Consider the following 21,430-nt stretch of genomic DNA (forward strand, 5'->3'; position numbering starts at 1 on the left):
TATCTACTCACACATTATCATGTCAGTCAGCTAAAAGCAGGTCAGAGCAAAGGAAGCGCAGAAAACTGTGGAACCTTTTCCGGTGATCTATGGGTATGGTGGACAACTTTCTTAAACTTTCAGATTAATGACACTGTTGAAAGTAAAATCAGCCACCCTGAAATAGATCGTAATCTTTCTTCTAAGCTTTTTTTTCTAGCAACATCAATGTATAATTATTTACCTGAGTCATTAAGGTTTAATGTTGAAAGGGTTCCTGAGGTGGTTTCTGCAAAGATCACAATCACACACACAATGAGCTCTTTTAGAGCAGCCAGCTGTTAAGACCTTTAAGTCAAAACAGCAGGCAGCTTCAGCACTATCATCTATAGTTCATAATAGCAGCGGTTTGTGTGCCAACATGCATAAACCAACATCCTGTGGTGTGTGTGTGCTGCGTGTGTACGGAGGGTGCACATGTACTGTAGACCCCAATAGCAAACAAAAGCCACAAACCCAAAGTGGCAATGGATGTGACTTCAGGTGTCTGTTTCCCAAACAGGTGTTGATTGGTTTATTCGGTGGAGGAGGAGTGATTGCTCTGGTGCTCTGGTGTAAATTGACACCAGTCATTGGATGAGAGCTGTAGAACAGACAGTCAGAGTCACAGCTCCTGCCTTTCACGACGAATAAGGTGTAGCTTAAAATGCCAGTGTGAAGGCATTCTTCCACTAAAACTATTAAAATACGTGTTGCTTTTGTCAGACATACAAAAAGATGCTTGCACTTAATGCTGCCAGCTCCTTGCATCCTCTCCTCCTGGTTACTGATCCTCTTCTCTCTGGGTGAAGAGCTGGGAGCCTGAAGTGGGACGGACAAACAGGGCGACTCTGGCCCCGTCCCGTTCTCCACTTTAATAAACCCTCCGATTACGCAGGAGTAAAAGTCCAGGTGGAGTCGTTCAGCGCTCACAAACACACCCGCTGGTCCAAACTGCTTTTCAATGAAACTGTAAGGATTCGGGGGGAAATTGCGCAAGAAATTCTTTCTTCTAACGCCTGGAGGATTATTTTTCCTTCACAGGTAAATTCAGTGCTCTGCGGAGATGAGGATTTTGAAGAGAAAATGGCTCCACGTGTGAATTTGGGATTTAGTGTTTTAAATACTTCGTGCGCACAGTTGATGCCCTTTGCGTCAAAGCGCACTTAATAATCAGGTCTGTGGGGAATTTTAATCAACACTGCAGGAGGTTTTCTTTGCGTTTAAAAATGTTATTAATCTTTTTCCTTTGTAATTTATGACTGATTCATTTCAGTGGAGCTTGGAGGAGTTGACAGATCATCCAAGTGGCGCACGGGTTGATTATATTCAGGTTGTGTTTAACTTTCTGTTCTCCTTTTTTTAGTAAACACCCGTTTCCTTAGGTGAAGTTTTTAGCTGAGTGAAAAATAATTATTCATTCATAGTGTAGCCTGCGTCTGATTTAACAATGTGATTTGAGGAAAAATTATCCAGCTTTGTTGCGATACCGATTATTTTCAAATGACTCCTTTTTGCCAGCGTAGAAAACATTATGTGTGAGATTTCTGTGTGTTTTGAAGGAGCCCAGTGAAGCACAGGTGGCCTCTATATAATATGTCCAGCCGCACTCTACAAGCTGTGGCTTGCACTAATACTGGTGCCAAGAACTGAAGTAATTCAGAATGTTTAGCGCTCGGTAAATAAATAGAGCAGCAGCGCAAAATGGCTACAGAAATGACCTTGTAGAGACATGTTAGCTTTCCTGTGTGTCGGATCTCTCCTGTCTTTCTTTAGCTGGCATGTTGCCACAGCACTTGGCACATCTGACGTGCTAACAGTACAGTTATTCTGACACCTTTGAATGCTGGCACTGGGTGTGTATAAATACTGTCTCACTTCAGGCATGCCATCAATCAGAGACATGGTAAAACAAAGTTCTCAGCTGGTTGTGATGCTCAAATAAGCCTGTTTCTTTTAGTAGCCTTGTTGCAGTCGCAGCCAGGTGTGCTTTATGTGATGCATTATCAGATTGCTGCTGCTAATGCATCAACGTTAGACATAGCTTTGCCAGCAGGACATTAAACTGTTAGTGCCACTGCAACAGCAGTGCAATAGGCTTTGTGAAAAAAGCTTGGCCTTGTGTTGAGCTGTGCATGTAATCCACAGTGTAATGAGAAATTTATACTGAACTGTGTCCTTTGATTCCTAAAACTATGGGACCTGTCTGAGCTGCTGGGTTTTCTACAGCTACCCAGGACCCCTTTCATCTTTTGCAGTGTTATAGTGAAATTCACTTTGCTTGTTTTTATATAGTTTCTCATAGTTAATCGTCACCATGTGGACAGTTTGTTTGATTTGAGTCCCCACCCAGCTGAAATTAGATGCTCAGTATGGTGGCGAATGTAACTGATATGACCACAGAGGCGAGCTGAAGCTGTGCTACAGATATAACCCATGGCTTATTTTAAGTTTAATACAGGTGTATGCAAAATATACAGTACAACACCTGCAAAGTATGAAACCCACCCTGGTAAGTGATGAGTCCCAGAGTACTGTGGCATGCTTCAAAGCTATCTGAGCATGTGCTAAGTTATCCCAGATCTCTGTTTGTTTGTTTTATTAAGGTTATGGTAAGATTAGGAAAGTAGTGGTTATGTTTAAGGTTCCAGGAAATGAATGTAAGTCAATGTAAAAGACCTGCTAAGTGCCAAAAATGTGTGTGTGTGTGTGTGTGTGTGAATCTACAAGTTCCCCCCAAGTCTCTATAGTATTATCTGCTGTACAGGAAACTCCCCAGTGTTTGTCAAGGGATATCATTTGCCCTGCATTTCGTTGCCTGGAGGAGGCTTTTAGAGGCTGGCACCGAGAACACAAATTAAAAGGTCTCAAATTATTGTCATTTTTTCACATTTCATTTTTTCCTACAACAATGTCATGTCTTTTGCAAAAGGACTCTTCAGAGGAAGACAGTTGTAAATGAAGTCTTCCTCTAGAATGCTTACAGTTCACATGTATATGACAGATCCACTTGGTACCTGGTTATATCCAGTGACGCATGCTGACTCACCTCTCCCATGCTGCAGGTCGGTCTCCTGTACTGTAGATGTGCATTTCTGTCCTGGCTTGTTCCCAGCCTCAGCTTTCTTCCCCCGCAAGGACAAAATTGTAGTTCTGACTGTGCAGCAGTGCTCTACCTGCCTGTCAAAGCACAGAACTGTGGAAAAATCATGTCAGTGCTCATGATTGTTAAAAAAATGTTGGGCTGCATTGCAGAAAGCTCTATCACTGCCAACTGCAGCTGTATTAGGACTTACCTTAACATAATATGTTGGCAGTGTTAAGAAGCTACAATATAAAACTGTGCATGGAAATGGTTGGTAGAGGTAACACCTAATAATCATGACACTTGTGTTTTCTAGAGTGGCAGGACTGATACGTTACACCAGTGTGGTAAAGGAAGCAGTGCAGGATGCTGTTGTTTCAGCTGGGGATTCATTCTTGAGTTTAAAGGAATAGTTTGACATTTTAGGGAAAAGCTTTTCTTTTTCTTGCAGAGAATCAAAAGAAATGACTGATACCACTCTCATGTCTGTACATTAAATGTGAAGCCAGCTTCATATTGAGTGTGGGAATTTACTCTAGTTTATTGTAAAGACTGGAAACACAGGGAAACAGCTAGCATGGCTCCGGAGTCTTGGCTCAGGTTAGTGGGCAACCACTCCAACACACCAAGGATTTTGTTACTTTGGAGGTGGCTAACAGCTTCTCCCTGTTTCCAGTCTTCATGATAAGGTGGGCTGATAATTTTATGCTGGATGTAGCTTCATATTTACTGTAAAACATGAGAGTGGCGTCAATCGTCTCATCTAACTTTAAGTAAGAAAATGAGTAAACTGTATTGACAAATTATTTTACTTTATCTGTTTCTGTGGTTAAGTTTGTGCCGGGAAACAGAATTCAGTTTGGAGAAAATGTGAGTGTTTTCCTGTTACTGCCCACTTTGTGTACCACTAAGTGACCAGTTACATTTGATGAAACCAAAATGGTCAAAATGTGTGATCTGTCGGCCACTGAGCAGCTGACTGAAGGAGATAGAGGTTAAAGGTCTTGCTCCAGGGCACCCTAGTAGCTGAAAAAATAGCTGTCCACCTTCTAGTCATAAATCCTCCTCATGGATAAAACAAGTGTACAATATTTTTTACATGTCAGTATGAACTGCATCACATCTGACCCTGCCTCAGAGTTTGTATGACCATGTGTTCCTACTTGACCAGATTCAACCTGCTGGTGTGTGGCAGCAGTGACAGAAATAATGCCACCCTCGTGGGAGGTTTGCATTCTTCTGTTACAGGGAGGCCTCATTCATCACCTTCCCAGTAAGGAGCTCCATTCCACTGTCTCAGCAGCACAGCAGGAACTGGGGTTGCTTTCATTTGTAGATCATCCTCCAGCCTGTGAAGACTTTCTCTGGCTTAGCTCAGACTGTGCTGTTCAGGAATGATGTCTTGTTCTCGCTAACACAGGCTTTGACTTTGATTTATGTCTTTACATGGGTATAACGATTCAATTTCAATTACAGGCAGAAATACATTTTCTGTGTTTACTGTAAACAGACTGAACAGTATTTTAAACTGGAATCCAGCTTCATGCGGCTGTTGATGTCAAACAAAGAGGGCATATGATCAAACACAGTTCTCCATTCCTCAGACATTAAATTATGCCAGCGTGTGCTCTCTAACTGGGAGGACTTTTACATAATGTACAGTTTATCTCAGAGCCCAGATGTTCGCACTGAGGCTTCTGCTTATTTTCACAGCCTTTTATAACAGTTGGAACAAGAAACAATGCTGGAGTAAAACCCTTATTACATTTAACAGATTTTTTAAGTAGGTGAATCAACCCAACTCAATAATAAATAAATGTGTAATAAATGTGTTCAAAGTATTTTATTGGTCACAATAGCTTTAATAGTCTCTCAATTCTTTGTGTAGCGCTAGTCCCAAGTCTGCTATTTAACCCAAACTCTCTGCACGGGCTATCTCCATGCCACCACATTCTTACTATGTGTTGTTTCCAGAGGGCACTGCAACACTTGTCGCACTCACAAATGTTGACTAAAGTTACTTTCAGTGTGTAAGCAGGAATCAGGAAGTGGGTTTCAGAGGACAGTGATGTTCTGCTGTCTCTCTTCTCTATCTCTCTAAGGTTGGAAGGTTATACAAGGACATCTAGCTGACCTGCTGACCAGCGCATCATCCATCATGATCAGAGTATTACTCACTGCCATTTGCTTCGGTGAGCAACCCGTTTGTCTCTCCGCAGGAGTACGCTGGTTTAAATATATCATCCTGGTCTACAGTGTTTCATATTTCCAAAATATTCTGAGTGTTGTTAAAGTTTTCTGAACATTAACACCATCAAACAGCAGCATTGCTGATGATAAAGGTCTTATGTATACAGTAAACACACTGATGATTATTTTACTTAGTCTGCTATCATGTAAAACTGCCTCTGCCTCGCCCACAGCGCTCCTCCTGCCTTGTGGCTGCTGGGCAAAGCCTAACGGATCAAAGAACAAGAAACCAAAGCAAGGTAGACATCATCGACAAGCAAGTCTCTAATCTCCGTCAGTCCCAGTGTTACTGTCTCCCCTGCAGTCAGCTCTCATTCAGAAAATCACTTCATAGTGCAAAAGCTTGCAATATTTCTTGGCCACAAACAGATATAATCTTTATCAAATTGTTTTATCTGATGAACTATTTGTATATTAATTTATTTATCACATAACTCAAAGAAAAGCAACAAAACCTACATTTGAGGAGTGTCCACACTCTGCACTTTGTTTAGAAAACAACTTTCACAATTATTTTATTAGCAAGATAATGGTAGATTGTTTTGTCAATTGGCTAATCAATTAATCTACTAATTGTTTCCAATTTAATTGAAATGCTGTCGAAATAATGGTTGTATAAGACCTCAACATCTGAAAGACAGTCTTGACTCGTCCTGTCATGAACCATCATGCTCCACTACCTCTTCCCTCCACAGTTGTTCCAGACATAGAGTGCGATGTCAGAGCAGGAAAGATCAACCTCCCAGAGTTCATAGTCAAATGTCCTGCACATTGTAAGGAGACGAAGCAGAAAGTCTATGGGACGGACGTGTTCGCGTCCATCTCCAGCATCTGCAACGCAGCCATCCACAGGTTACCAGTGGAGTGATGAATGCAAAATAAACCTGTGTGTCATCAGTCAAAACAACTGTTTAACTGTTATATCTGATGAAAACTGTCTACAGTGGCGTCATCACTGACACAGGAGGAAAGGTGATAGTGAGGAAGATGGCCGGGCAAGACACCTACAAAGGCAGCAATTCCAACGGGGTGCGCTCTCTGTCTTTGCCTAAGTGGAGGGAGTCATTTGTTGTCTCAGGTATTAATGATGAAGTTAACAATGATCAACACAGTTCTTCAGAATTAGCCCTCCAGCCAACAGCTGACTCTGGTGTGTTTCAGTGGGAAAGCCCAAGAAAGGAGTGATCTACCCATCTACTCTGGACTATGTCCCGTCAAGACCAACCTATGTGAAGACAAGTGAGAGGAGAGAGTTTTTAATACACATCATACATCATTTATGTAAATATGAATTTAAGTGCATTAGATTAATTTTGTCATTTGGGGCATTGACGGATACGCAGTGTTTCACAACACTAAAACACTGACGTAGATCCATTATGTGCACAGAGTATTAAGTTGCAATTCAAGAGACATCTATAAATCTTGGTATAGATACTGAGAAAATGTTGGTTAAACAGGTAAAAGATGTCTAGATTACATATACTGTTCTCTATCTGTTCATTACATTTCAGCATGTAATTAGGACTTGTTTCACATTGCAATATAGCCACTGAAATGCTATCTAGATGACTTTTAGTGTACAAATCACCAGATCAGAGCTTTCTGAGAACAAAAGATTAATACATTGATGTCTCTGCTCTTGACTCTGGCATGTTGAACTTCACTCAGGTTGAGTGAGGAGTCTGAGCACTGTAGTCTGGTGAAGAATGTCAAGAATGTATTACAACGCAGTGATTCCGTAGAGGCTCTTCCTCTCCATCCATCTTGTATACATCCGTCTTCATCCACCCATCTCCTCACAGGTCAGATGGAGGACAAATACACTGCGGTCACCACAGTGCTGCCAGTGACAACAGCACCCACCACAACTACAACTCCTGAACCCACTACCACCACCACTACCCCGGCTCCTACAACCACTACACCTCTGCCACCACCCACCACTGCCAAGGCTCGAACTGCTGCGCATAAAGTCAGGGCTGCAGGTGATTTAAACAAACACACTTGGATGCATACATGTACAAAAAGTGAATTCTTTCTTATGAATCAATGGATCTGTGTATGTGATGTGGCGGATTGTGTATTTATTTGGATGCAGGATGCTCTTAATGATCCAGTAAAACCAATCCACACAGATGATCCATCGCAGCTAGTGTGCCGCCCTAGCACATGTAAAACTAACAGTAGCAGCTTGTAACTAGAATCTCTCTTTTTGCCAGAACAAGTTTTCATTTGTGTTAAACTGAGTGATGAAGATGAATGATTGTGGCTGGTAATTACAAGTCACAGCTTCAATTACAACAAATTACAGCTGGTCAGTGATGAAGTTTGTGTAGTGCTGCTCATATGCTTGACTGACTGACTTAACTGTACACTTGATCACCAGACCTTTCATCACTCTTATTAAATGAAAACATTATCAGACGGTAATCGCTTTGAGTCATCTGCCTCATTTTGGCTAGAAATGCAGATACACTGAGTAGACAATGCTGCAGTATCTGAAGGTATGTGTGTAAATGAGATGGGCTGTGTGCCCCACGACCTCCCAGACATCTCTGTAACATTATCTCTCTCCACTCCACTCCATATTGGCACCACATCTGTCTTTCTTCTATCTAGGCAGCAGTCACCCGTACCTTGCCTCTGTGGCAGCCGCGAGTTCAAGTAAGTGAAGCAAAGTAACGGGTCAACACTGTGGGTTATTTCTTTATTTTTAATCTTGGTTGCATGAGTCAGAGCGGTGGTGTTGTAGGAATATGTGTGCACACCAAGCATGGGGTGTTGCTTCACACAAGTCTTCTAGAAATTGTGGATATTGGGATTTATCATTTATTCTATGTTAAAGGAACTGGCGGCTTTGTTTTTAAAGCAAGTTAGTCTTTATCAGTGGGATAACTTGTGTATTTAGTATGTGAAATCAGTCCTGTTCACCTGTTTTAAGCCAAAAACGTAAAACAATAGGGCTGTGCCCTGGGTTATAGGTTCATACTAAAAACAAACTATGTAGAATTTGCTATATTTCTAGATAATCTACTTGTAACCAAAGATTTTTTTTTTTATCTAAATTTGCCCACATTCTGTTATTGGTGTAGGACAGTCCCATAATGGTCAAGGAAAGATTCCCAGCCAAGGTATGTCGGTACTATCACTGATCCTGCACCTCTTGGAAAGCCCTTTACACCACATAAAACAATTCAAGTTTAACTAAACCATGGCATTTCTTCAAAGTATTCCGAGGAGCTTCCTATCCCAGTCGATTCCCACTGCGTGCCAACGCAGGTAAATCAAACTTTAATCTTCTTTTGGTTTGTTTCATTCTACCTTTGGTAGAAATGGCCTCCACCTTTGCTCTGTCTTTCCTTGCTTTCTTTCTTTTTGGTCTGTATTGATATACATAAGCTCTGCATGGCATCTGTTCTCTGTGTGTACAGCTGCTTTAAAATACTTTTACTAGTCTGCTAACAGAGGGCCAAACCAGAATGTTTTGGGGAAGCCCATTTCCTGTATTGTTGTCTTTCAAATAAAACAGCACTCAGTCAGATTCAACTCCTCTATATTTACTCTGTATTAGTAAGCCCTGATTACTCCTGTCTCATTATTTAACGTTTCAGTGACAATGTTTTCGGGTTGTCCGTCCATCCGGTCAGCCCATTCTTGTGAACGTGATATCTTGAGGGAGTTTCCATAAATTTTGGCACAAATGTCTGCTTGGAATCAAGGACGAACTTTTGGGTGGTCAAAGGTTAAGGTCACTGTGACCTCACATCTGTCCCATTCATGTGAATCTGACTGGTTGGCAGAGGGACATAACTGTGAAGAGGGAACTCTAGTTGACCTACTTTTAGTCAATGTTCTAAGCATGCTAACATTTAATACCAAAAACAATTTAGAGCTGAGGCTGATAGGAATGCCATTAGTTTATATTTGGTCATAAAGTACCAGCCAAATTAAAATTCTGACCTGATGGTGGCACTAGATGAAAACTAGAGTCATCAGGATATACCCTCAGGACACCATTAATTTTTGAACCAAATTTACAGTAAATCCATCCAAAGCCACCAGTTTGCCAGCATATGCATGAGAAAATTATTGAAATGTTTAAAAACAATGTTCTTCAAAGAAAGATAGGAAGGGATTTGGATATGTCACCCTCTACAGTGCATAACAAAATTAAAAGATTCCAGGAATCTGGAGGGATTTCAGTGCATAAAGGGCAAGAGCTCAAGCCTAAGATGGATGACCATGCTCTCAGATCCCTCAGATGGCGCTGCATCAGGAGCTGTCACTCTTCTATAAGGGATATAACCACATGGGCTCAGGATTACTTTGGCACACCTGTGTCAGGCACTACAATAAAAAAGGAATGAACACCGTGTGCTCCAGACCAAAGATTAAAAGGACCATCCAGACTGTTACCAGCAACAAGTCCAAAAGCCAGGGTGGGTCATGGTCTGGGGTCCTGTCAGTGCCCTTGGCAAAGGTTACACTTCTGTGATGGCTCCATTAATGCTGAGAAATACACAGAGATTTTGGAGCAACACATGCTGCCTTCAAGATGACATCTTTTCGAGGGACACCCATGTATATTTATACAAGACAATGCAAAACTTCATACTGTACACATTACCAAGACATGGGTGAGGAGGAAAAGGGTGTTAGTGCTGGACTAGCCTGCCTGCAGTGTGTGTCAAATTTTGAAATGCAAATTATGTCAACGAAGACCCAGGACTGTTGTGCACCTTAAGACTTGTTTGCTGTAAGAATGACACCTGACACATTTAATCACTTGGTGTCCTCATTCCATAAACGTCTTTTCATGTGTTGTGAAAAGGAACGGCAACATCACACCGTGGTAAATGTTTTACTGTCCCAATACTTTTCACATCAGGATTAAAGTGAGTGTTTGTTTATTTTGAACAAAATAAAATTGATGGGGTATAACATCAAATAGTGTGCTGCTGTATTGTTTTCAGTACGAGGCACATATGATTTACAAATCACTATTTTCAGTTTTAATTTTGATTTTACATATAGTCCCAACTTTTTCTGATTTGGGGTTGTACTTTAGAACTATTAGCACTAGTCTAAGACAATGATCATTTTGCCTGCTTGGTCACCAAATCAGTCTACAATAGCTAACATATTAGCCTTTAACTATCAGCAGATTAAGATGTTTAGTGTTATTTCATATCATTGTTTCCCAATTTTGGTTCCAGGTCTGCGCAGACCAGACGCAGGGTCAGCTAGCAGGAGACAACCATCCTCTCCAGTTGGCCCAGGTCAGCCTCATCATTAACACACACACATGCACTGAGTGACAAACAGGTACACAAGGAGGGACTGACAGGGAATGTGGGTCAAGGGCAGCAGGGGGTAATGCATGTCTTTGTTGGAACTCCAGACTTATAGCATCTACATCTCCAGGAGATGTAGATGCTATAAGTCTGACTCTTGTGGCCATAAGCACCTGTAACCTTCACCCCCAGGGTCATCACTAATCAGTCCACTATCAAGCATCCTAGCTGACATTCCTTTCACAATACCCGCTGTTCTTTGTCATCAGACACATCCTTTTATTCATGTTTTCATTTTTAGAGATGAAAAGAGGCAAATGAAGCTGAGCTAAAGCCTGTAAACACACCCAGCATATATCCTTTTATTTTTTTTATATCATGCTGAGAAAAAAATTCCTTCAGCTCCACTCAAAATAAAACAGCTGGGCTGCATTTGTGGATGGAGCCCCAGGCCTGAAGCTCTCTTCTACTCTGCTTCTCTTCTGTATTTATATCTGCCTGTTTCTCATTGCTACATACAGTTTTTAACAGGGTTCAGCCAGCCGCACCCGAGCGGACTCAGACCATGAGCCAGTCCAACCCTGGTGAGTATCTCCAGACCCAGAGTGGGAGTCCTCAGACTGCACAAGCAGACACATTCACAGTTGTAGAGAAGTAGACAGGTCTGATCACACAGGGGCATGACTAGGGCAATAAAACTCTGGTTGAAATGTTTTTAAAGCAGTGCTAATGTTGACCTTCTGTGGGATGCTGCGGTTCAGGGCATGGCTGGTTCTCTATAAACAATGGGCGGAAATACAAGCAGATTCTCAGATTTTTACAAAACCCAGCATGGAAACATGAGTATGTCAATATACCTCGAAGACAAGCACTGACTTGATGAAAGTGTCATGAATTCTTCTTGTGCCATATCTTTCTGTCTGAGACAGCAGCAAACTCTCAGCTGTCTCTTTTAGATAAGGCCACAATGAGAAACGTGCTCAGTCACTGCTATAATAGCATCTTATTCCAGGTCCTATCTGGTCTGGCCTCTTCCCCTCCCTTGCAAATGCTTGCAAAGAGGGAGCAAGAGATGAAAGCAGCAGCATCAAGTGAGCCAGTGTTGCTTCCCGTGAGACGCATGACCCAATCCACGGGGCAGCAGGGTCTGGGTCAGCTCTGCTGCCTGTCAAGAATAGAAAGCTCTCGCCTTTCAAACCAGTTGAGGTTTGGCACAATGAGTAGTGCTCTTCAGTGGAATGCAAAACCACGGATCCTTAAAATAGGACAGGATTATATCCATTTAAATGATGGCTGATTGTATGATGGAATTCCTAAATGACAGTGTGAGCTGTTTCGAGCTACTGTGTTATTTGTCTGATTACACTGCTGCTGTTCAGGTATGTGTCAGAAAGGTCTGATCAGTGCAGAGAGCAGCTATTCAGATCTGCAACCTGTAGATAATAATTTGATGCTTTATTGATCCCCTCAGGGAAATTCTTTATGCTTGAGGTCAGAGGTCAGGATCAGCTACACAGAAGCACCCCTGGGGCCTGAAGCAAATCAATGTCTTTCTCAAGGTCACTCCAGCAGAATGAATACTTGCCAATGCCAGAGTTTTGAACTCTGATTTACGAGTTGAAGGTTTTTCCTCCCCAGTTGTTTGCCAGCAAACAGGTGTTCCGGGTTATTGCTCAGCTTTCGGAAAATGTTACGATCTAGTTTAGCCTCATGTTCTTGATGAAATATGCCCATTTGACAACCGTGTAGATTCATGTAAATCCTCAGTCAAAGGTGAGGATTCAGTTTGCTAGGTTTCTGTGTCGTGTTAAAAAGCAAATTTGGTTTATGACTTTCCAGGAAACATGCATATTATGAGCTCTCCTAAAGGTATATTTTAGAGAGAATGACAACTCAAGATGAAAGTCAGTATAACTGACCCCACTCTGACCTTTTGGCTGCAGTGATCACTGAAGTGGCTGTGATAGAGAAAGTAAAGCACCTGTTTCATCAGAAAAAACAACACATGTCTGCTGTACAATGCTGGGCATTTGACCAGCAGCAGATTAGGCTAATCCTACTATCTACACTGTCCCTGGTTTGACCCAAACTTTAGAATAATATTCCCATGCTTTACTGGGTGGCAGGCTGTTAAACAAAGGCCCTGCTGGCTATGTGTTTGTGTAAGGTGTCCATCTTCAGCAGGGAGGGGTTAAGTGAAGTGTGTTGTCATGACTCTCCAAGTTTAGACTCATGTCATGCACTGTTATGGTTTTGCTAAGCTGTTTGGGCTTGAATTATTATCTATGCAAGAATTTGCATGACATTTTAAGTTAAATCTTTGATTCTGTGTGAACAAATACTGATGCCAGAAAACAGAAGAATGAGAAACACAACATCTATCACTATTCAAGATTCAGCTTCACTAAAGCAACCTTTCATCCACTGTCTCTCTGATTGACTACTGCGTACACTTCTCCTTGAAAATTATCCTGAATGCAGCTTTCTGAACTTCTCCTGCACAGCTTTACCCAGACGGGATTGGACACCCCCCTCCTATCCTCATCCTGATTGGTTCCCAGGAGGGAGACAACCAGCAGGTACCAGAGTATTGTTCATCCTACTTTAACAATTCATAACTATATTGTAATTTAAATGCTTTAATCAATGTTCAAACATACTAAGGTAAGACAAACAGAAGAGTTACTTTGAAGGTTTGCAATTATACATTTCATGTTGCACATAAATGAACATAACTTATCTTTGGTCATTCATGATTTTAAACAAACTAGAAGGTGTCAAGAGTTAAATGTGGCTGAAGTTTGATTAAACTAGACTGTATTAACTCATCGTCATCTGTCAAAACAAGGCTCTAAAGCTGTGCTTGTGGCTCTGTAAGGCTTTACTTTGAGCTAAATACTAATGTCAGTACGCTAATGTTCACAACATGGATGTGCTAAAGAGATTTTGAATGAGTTATAACTCATTTGAAAGCCTCACTCTGAATCTCTCACACCCAAACTGTAAAATTCAAAAGCCACTTCTATTTATTGTATACTGTCCACCTGCCCCTTATTTAGAGTTTTTAACTGAATTCTGTCTGATTTAGTGTTTAGTACAGATAAAATAATCATAATGGGTGACTTTAATATTCATGTGGATGCTGACAATGACAGCCTTGGCAGTGCATTCAATTCGTTATTAGACTCAATTGGCTTTTCTCAAACTGTAAATAAACCCACTCACTGTTTTAATCACACCCCTGATCTTGTTCTGACCTAAGGCATCGAAACTGGACACTTAATAGTTTCAAGCCTATTAGTTTAATAGTTTCAAGCTTATTAATCAATCTAGGGTTGATAGTTAACTGTGACCAGGTGGGGTGGATTCATTTAGACACATTCTTCCTGCCGTAACCAGGTTTCAGTAAGACACAGTAAATCAGTGTGATGAGATTTAGACAAGAGATATCTGATATTTATTAGTCCACATGTGATTGTCCTGTTATTTTGTTCTATAACAAGAGTCATCTTAATATTAATTAGGTTCCTTGAATAACTCCTCTTGAGGTGATCTTTGATTTATATCATTTAGGTGGTTGGGGGGGCAGACACAGTCTTTATGGGGTACTGGGAGTTTTGGGTGGGTAGCAGCTGCAAAGAGACTGCAGAGAGTTGTGTAAGACTGCGACCCTGCGTCCTGGTCTCAACTCTGGGTTGTCATAATTTAGTTTGTAAAATAAACTTTGACATTTATTACAAGTACCATTATCACTAAAGGAGACAGAGGAATAACTGAACATGCGGCACTCTGAGCAAGAGAAAGGAGGAGGTTAATCGCTCTCTCTCTAGCTTAGCCCAGCTTCTAGGCTAGCTGACCTAAAGTAGCAAGTCAAATTTGGAAATTAGCTAGATATTCTGTAACACAGGTGTATAGGTAGTGCAGGTATGTTATGACTCAAAAATTAGTAGATGTTCAGATAAACCTAGAAATCGGTGAGCTTAATCCATAAACTATCTGGTAGCACACGCCACATAGTCCAGGCACAGTAAACAGGAAGTGAATACACTTACCACCGAACAAGAAACTGCAAGAATGCATGACAAGGGTTGTGTGTTATATTAATGCATCCATGGTGCTAACACCCAGGTACTGTATAATTCTATATGTTCACCCTCTTAGTTTGCTGTTAGCATGCTAACATTTGCTAATTAGCACCAAAAAGAAAGTGCAGCAGAGGCTGATGTGATTGTCATTGGTTGCTGATACTTCCACCTTGTCTGGTGTGCATTCAGATGTTAGTTATGCAGTTCCAGACTCAGGATACACATGGAGTGAGAGAGACACACCTGAGATTACAGGTATGTCAACCTCCCTCTAAAGACAGCACAACATGATCATTACTGCCCAGATTCACCATGGAAGGTTGCTGCACTTTCAGTCCATATAATCTGCATGTGCATGTTTGTGAGACTGATATAGCTGGGCATCTGTTGAATTGACTCCATCTGTAAGTATGTGTGCAATGTGTGTCTCAGGACATTGTGTTTACTGTATATGCCATCTGCCTGCCATATGAGAAACTTGTGGAAAAAAAGGAGCAGAGAGTAAGTTTAATATTTGTGCATGCGAGGTGATATTTCTACACAAAGCCTTTCTTTTCACTTGCCTGGGATTGGTTTGGAGAATATGTGTCCAATCACAACCTTGGAAATGTGTGCTTTTTTTTCTCAGAAGTTCACGGTGGGCATACTAACGGGTTTAAAAACATCCTCCTCTAGCTCAGGATCACAGGCGTGATACCTCAGAGTATGAGCGCTGGTATTATAACTGTGGATTGTACTGCAAGTGTTTTTCTGTTCTATTTCCTGAAGACTAACAAGTATAGGAGTTCAGGTTTTATATTTCCATTCTGTAAAACCTGTTTGACTGTATTCTCTCAGTGACATAACTCTTCATACAACTTCCCACAAGAAAGCCTTACTGTCAGATTATAGGCCCTATGGTGACACAGCTGAGCCTCCACATCCAAGTAGAAGGGACATGGTTTGGAATACCGAGTGGCTGAGCCATTCCCAGCACATACTACAAAAATACCACCACACATCCAACCAAACAAACCATGGAGCAGGCTGTAATACATGTTTACATTTGTTTCACATGCATCCTGTGGCACAGTCTGTCATCAGTGATAATGTCTTTACTTTTAGCATCGCGGTCCACTGACTCAGATGGCAATCACAGGATGCCACTGGATACAACCCATACTAGAGGTGAGTAGTGGTTGCCATGGCTACAAACACTTCTTTGTATCCACAGTGGCATCACCTTAGACACATCATATAACATCAATAAAGCCTTGGTACCTTTTCTGTCACTTCCTCTTCTATTCAATACATTGTGAGATTTTTCTAACAGCTGCTTTGCTTTTTGAGTATAACTCACAGATATAATATTATAAATATGATATTATCTGTGCAGTGGAACCAGTGGATGGCTGGAAGGCAGACATAAGCCTGTATGAATCAGGTAAGATCGCTCGCACTGCACAGTGCACCTCTTTCTGCTCCTAAAAGAATAGCTTTCCTCATTTCTGACTGTAAGTACAAACCAAACTGAGGCTATACAAAGAAAATCATCTGGGTTTCTGCTCAGCCTGTAATTGAAGGGATTTGGAGTCAAAGTCAAATGGTATGGTTGCTGGCGGATAAACTCAGTTCCTGTTCGACATAATTTTTGCCACAACAAGTACTGGTTAGTGTTTGGGATCTGTGGAAAGTGAGCAGCTAAAAATATGCCTTGACATTTTCTCATGCTTCAGGGGAAGAGTAAAAAATTTAAGAGGATATATTTTCATGACAACATACTGGATGTTTGAATTGTCCTGAATGGTGGGAAGGTAATGACTGCCAATTGAAATGTCTTTGCACTATTCCATACAAAAGCCACAAAAAAAGTCCAGACACAAAAATTCCAGTGAAATATATGGAAATATCTTTTTTGCAGTAAAATGTCTAGAGTAGATTTTAGCTAAAATCTCTTTTGAAGATTTATGCTTCCTGATTTTCAGGCTTCAGCTTGGGGGAGCAGGAACCTGTACCCAGAACACCCGAGCCTGTGTTACAGGGAGATCAGAGTATGTCCATATATTTCTTTCACGATCCTGCTAAAAACTGTTCAGTTCAAGTGCGAAGTTGAACATTTTTACAAAATGGGACTTTAGCTAACAACAGGTGTAGTACCAACGATGCTACTAACTGCTGTAACCTTGTGGCATGAACTTTTGCAGATTGTAAGGTGGACCTGGCCTTCCTGATGGATGGGAGCTGGAGCATTGGGAAGCGACGCTTTAAGATCCAGAAGGAGTTCCTAGCTGAGGTAGCTCAGGCCATCAGCGTGGGTGTGGCTGGGCCCATGATGGGCATCATTCAATACGGGTAACTTCATTGTTCTTGTTGTATTATTATACACCTTTTTAATAAGAAAAAATAATGTGATTGGTTGTTTTTTCTGAAGGGATGACCCTGTGACAGAGATCAATCTGAAGACTTACTCCAACTCCAGAGAGGTGAAGTCAGCCATAGATAAGATTGTGCAGAAGGGGGGCCTCTCCAATGTGGGTGAGTGACCTGCTGCCAGCCACAGAAGAAGCTTACAAACATAAGTCTGAAAGAGAAAGGGGGGCAATTATCACATGGTTTACTATCCAGGCACATTTTAACATGCAAAGATAGAATAAAATCTAAATCAGATGCAAATCAGACCGTTCGCTAAATTACAGTCCTTGTTCTGTAAGCTGTGTTTGTCCTGAGGTCTGACCAAAAAGCAGTTGGTTTTACCAGCTAACGAGGATCAACTTTCAGAGTACAAGTGTGGTTTCTGGTTTGCTTTGGTTTGATTCATTAGCACGCAAATGTCTTCATAACATGCTAAATATTGCATCATAATAGTATTTTTTTTGTGTTTGACCAGAGGCGCTCTCTAATCATACAACAAAACAGCTTCTCCTGCTCGGCCAACCTTTACACCACCAACCATCCTATGACAGGCTAAATAACAGGATATCACTATTTTTGTGGTAATATAGTTAAAGTAATGCACTTTATATAGATATGAGTGTATTTCTGTGTACAAACTAGACTGTATATAATCAGCACTTGAATAGTTAATTTTTTTCAAGAGTTATTCTAGTCATATGTTACAGCTTGTGAAGAACAGATTGGCTCCAATCCTTCATCTCGCCTTCCTGAATGTCTGCCAGCATTTTAAGCACAGACTTTGTAACCTTCTCTCTGCTGCCCTCTGGTGGCTTGACAGGAAAGGCCCTCTACTACATCAACAAGCACTATTTCAGCGATGCCAATGGAAACCGAGGAGGAGCGCCCAATGTGGCTGTGGTGCTAGTGGATGGCTGGCCCACAGACAAGGTGGAGGAAGCATCTCGCCTCGCTCGGGAGTCTGGCATCAACATATTCTTCGTCACCATTGAGGGCCCTGATGACAATGAGAAGCAGAACCTGGTTGAGGCCAACTTCGTTGACAAGGTGGAATATTGTGACAGAGGTGTGTTAGTGGTTATTAGGACATACCAGTTTGAAACGCAGTCTGTCTTTCATCCCACAGGCTGTGTGTCGGACAAACGGCTTCTTCTCCCTGCCTGTTGCAAGCTGGTTTGCCCTGAGGAAGGCTGTGCAGCCACTGGTGAAGAGAGTATGTGACACAGACCGCCTGGTGTGCAGCAAAACATGCCTCAATGCCAATGACATCGCCTTTGTCATTGACGGTTCCAGCAGCGTAGGAACTGGCAACTTCCGCACGGTGCTTCAGTTTGTGGCCAACATCACGCGGGAGTTTGAGATCTCTGACACAGACACACGGGTCGGAGCTGTACAGTACACCTATGAGCAGAGGCTGGAGTTTGCCTTTGGCCAGTACAACAATAAGGCCGAGCTCCTGAATGCCATCAAACACATCAACTACTGGAGCGGTGGTACCAGCACTGGTGCCGCCATCACCTACGCTGCGGAGCAGCTTTTCAGCAAGTCCAAACCCAACAAACGCAAGATCATGATTGTCATTACAGATGGGCGCTCCTATGATGATGTCAGGGCACCCGCACTGGCTGTCCATCGTCAAGGTGAGAGGTCAACTGCTACAGAATTTGAAAAATAAAGAAATTTTTGGTCAAGCAGTGATCGTTCTTTTTAATCCTCACTGACTAACTCAAAAATGCATGATAACTTGATTTTTGTTTTTATCTCCAACACTTTGTTTACAGGAAAAAGGCTTTGACCCTGAATCAAAGTTGTTTCCTCTAGTGTGTGTCCACAGCGATGTGTCATACAGGATGTTTGATGAGACACATAAGAGACCTGTGTGTGTAATTTGCTATTCCCTCTTGTGATCCAGGTGTAATCGCCTACTCCATTGGCATCGCCTGGGCAGCCCCAGATGAGCTGGAGTACATCGCCACAGACCCTGACAAAGAGCACTCCTTCTTTGTGGATGAGTTTGACAACCTCTACAAATTTGTGCCCAAGATCATCCACAACATCTGCCAGGAGTTCAACTCCCAGCCCAGGAACTGAGGCTGAACAGGTGGAGAGAAGGGTGAGAGAGGGACACTGATAGTACATTTACTCACTGTGTCACCCAGACGGTGGTGCTGGATTGGCTGCAGTATTTGGTCCCAGATATACAGATGGTGGTAAAGGGTTTGCATACAGTGATATTTGGGCACTTCATATATACTGTGGCGCCAGGTATTCTTTGTTGGTGCCATAAAGTATTCCTAATCATTAAAAATATGTTCTAATAAGTCAGCCAGTATGATGGGTTTATGAGCTGTAAATAAGAGCTGCTTTTTTAAAATAAACAATTTACTAATGCTTTGTAGATCAATTATCAACCATTAATGAGAACAACATTTGGGTTGCCAGGCTCTGAAATATCCCTGCCTTTGTAGATTTTTAGTTTGTGCAAACCACTCTAATTCACTGTTTGACTTCCCACCATCTGGAAAAGTGCTTCAGAACATCTGGAATAAAATTCATTCATTAGCAACTTCTTGGTGTTTAGTAACTGCAGATTTAATGGGTGGAATTTGTACCTACAGCACAAGCTTTTAAAAGCTGGGGGAGCCAAAGGGAGTTCTCACTACTCGGCAACTGAGAAGTTGTTCTTAGCTTAGTTTAGTTTCAGTCTTTAAAACAAACAAACATAAAATAAAACAGCCATGTTCAACCATATTCAGACCATGTACATTTTCATGTGCAAAATATATTTGCCAACTATAACTAGTGTTATCTTCAGAACATGGTATTGACTGAAAAGGTGTAGGCCAGTGCTTATTGTGCCTACTCTTGCCACATTTAAACATCCTGCCATAATACAATAAATCCCTGTAGCTTCAGTAAAGCATTAGTAAATCATTTATTAACATTAATAAAGCAGCTACAGTACTGCAAGTACAGCTTTTTAAACCTTTATAAAGGCTGCCTTACTGACAAGTGGTACAAAATGAGTCATACTTATAAAGCTACCTTAATGGGATACGGTGCTTGCAGAGAATTGTAGATTCAAAGCATGCCTAGCACTTACTCATATGGCTTAACATACTTTATATAAACTTAATAAAATGGTGCTTGTTATACAGTTCTCTGTAAAGAGGATATCCTTTCTCAGAATTGGTGCATTTTGATCTTCCTAATAGGAGAGATTTGTTAGCAGGGACATTGTTAAAGTTCCTCCAAAAGATTATGAAGCAGACGATAGCTGATGATGTGGAGTGGTAGTCGAAATGAGGCATATGTGCAACCAGTAAGTGGATGTGAAAGCAGAAAAAATCATTTCATCAGTTTTCTCCAAGTGTGGTTGCTTCTAACTTTGCAGGCATTTCTCAGTTTTGTTTAAAGAGTATTTATGTCTTTTTTCCCTGTTATATCCTGTTTGTACATATGCATATTAAAGGCATTTTGCTAATGTTTAGATAACTGGTCAATATTCTTTTTCCAATTTTTAATAAAATAAAGAAAATGAAGAGAACCTAAAGTGGCTATTTTCTTCTAAATCATATTTTCAGATTGTGAGATTTACACTTTTAAAAGATATCACCAGGTCTATTATGAATAAATATCCACAAATCTGCCTAAAAATCACAGACAAAAGCTTGAAACTTAAGAACTTGCCTGAAAATTATTGCATTTTCAGGTTTTCTTCACGATCAAAGAAATCCTGTGATAGTTGTGTATACATTCATGCACATTCCCAACAAAAATGCCTAATAGCCAGTTTAGTATACATGTAATGGTGCCAATTTGCTATCATGTGAACAGATATAGGTTGTAACCCACAGTGCAACTCACTAAATCCATGGCAGTGTCTCAATTTCATCTGTTAGATCTGTTAAAACCCCCCTGATCTGAAATGACCAACATCAGACCCCAGATAACATTTTACAGCAGATTTTATTTGGAACATACTTTCATATACAAACCAGTGACTGAGAAAATGGCTCAACTGAAGCTGTACCCTACACGTACAACACCTGAACTGATTTGTTTTTAGCCCAGTTTGTTTCCTCCTCACAGTTTACAGTAAAGTGGGATTCGCAGTGTTGGTTAAATCCATTATTTCAAATAGTCCTATAGTACTGCACTAATCTCCTGCTAGACACTGGACTACTGCAAATACTTGGACATGATATATCACATTGGAGTCAAGCATGTCCACACAACTGGGGAAACTACAGACAGTAAAGCCATTCCAATCAAACAAGGGCAAACTGGCCCAAATGAATTAG

The 21,430-nt window shown here is 41.2% G+C and overlaps 1 protein-coding gene across 2 annotated transcripts; it reads left to right on the plus strand.

Moving 5' to 3' along the window:
* Nucleotides 1-643: 643 nt before the first annotated feature.
* On the plus strand, nucleotides 644-20,621 carry vit (vitrin). Of its 2 annotated transcripts, XM_020604328.1 has the most exons (22): nucleotides 644-1,062; nucleotides 5,206-5,295; nucleotides 5,527-5,592; nucleotides 6,049-6,205; nucleotides 6,298-6,431; nucleotides 6,515-6,592; nucleotides 7,159-7,341; nucleotides 7,976-8,020; nucleotides 8,449-8,487; nucleotides 8,585-8,635; nucleotides 10,573-10,635; nucleotides 11,172-11,234; nucleotides 13,155-13,229; nucleotides 14,925-14,990; nucleotides 15,840-15,902; nucleotides 16,111-16,158; nucleotides 16,700-16,765; nucleotides 16,919-17,066; nucleotides 17,146-17,249; nucleotides 17,947-18,173; nucleotides 18,253-18,766; nucleotides 19,039-20,621. In XM_020604328.1, the coding sequence occupies exons 2-22, from the start codon at nucleotides 5,262-5,264 to the stop codon at nucleotides 19,215-19,217; spliced, it is 2,403 nt and encodes an 800-aa protein (XP_020459984.1). In that variant the 5' UTR covers nucleotides 644-1,062; nucleotides 5,206-5,261; the 3' UTR covers nucleotides 19,218-20,621. The 2 variants fall into 2 exon arrangements, with proteins under 2 accessions (XP_020459984.1, XP_020459994.1); XM_020604338.1 differs by lacking the exons at nucleotides 7,976-8,020; nucleotides 8,449-8,487; nucleotides 8,585-8,635.
* Nucleotides 20,622-21,430: the final 809 nt, after the last annotated feature.

The sequence above is a fragment of the Monopterus albus genome, unplaced genomic scaffold, assembly GCF_001952655.1.
Source record: "Monopterus albus unplaced genomic scaffold, M_albus_1.0 scaffold3.1, whole genome shotgun sequence".
Taxonomy (NCBI): Eukaryota; Metazoa; Chordata; class Actinopteri; order Synbranchiformes; family Synbranchidae; genus Monopterus; species Monopterus albus.

What these genes read in the sequence shown, in the direction of transcription:
- vit (XM_020604328.1), top strand. Translation starts at nt 5,262, where the DNA reads ATGATCAGAGTATTACTCACTGCCATTTGCTTCG. An exon ending in TGCAACGCAGCCATCCACAG is followed by an intron (nt 6,206 to 6,297) that starts GTTACCAGTGGA and finishes AACTGTCTACAG; the next exon opens with TGGCGTCATCACTGACACAG. An exon ending in GGAGTCATTTGTTGTCTCAG is followed by an intron (nt 6,432 to 6,514) that starts GTATTAATGATG and finishes GGTGTGTTTCAG; the next exon opens with TGGGAAAGCCCAAGAAAGGA.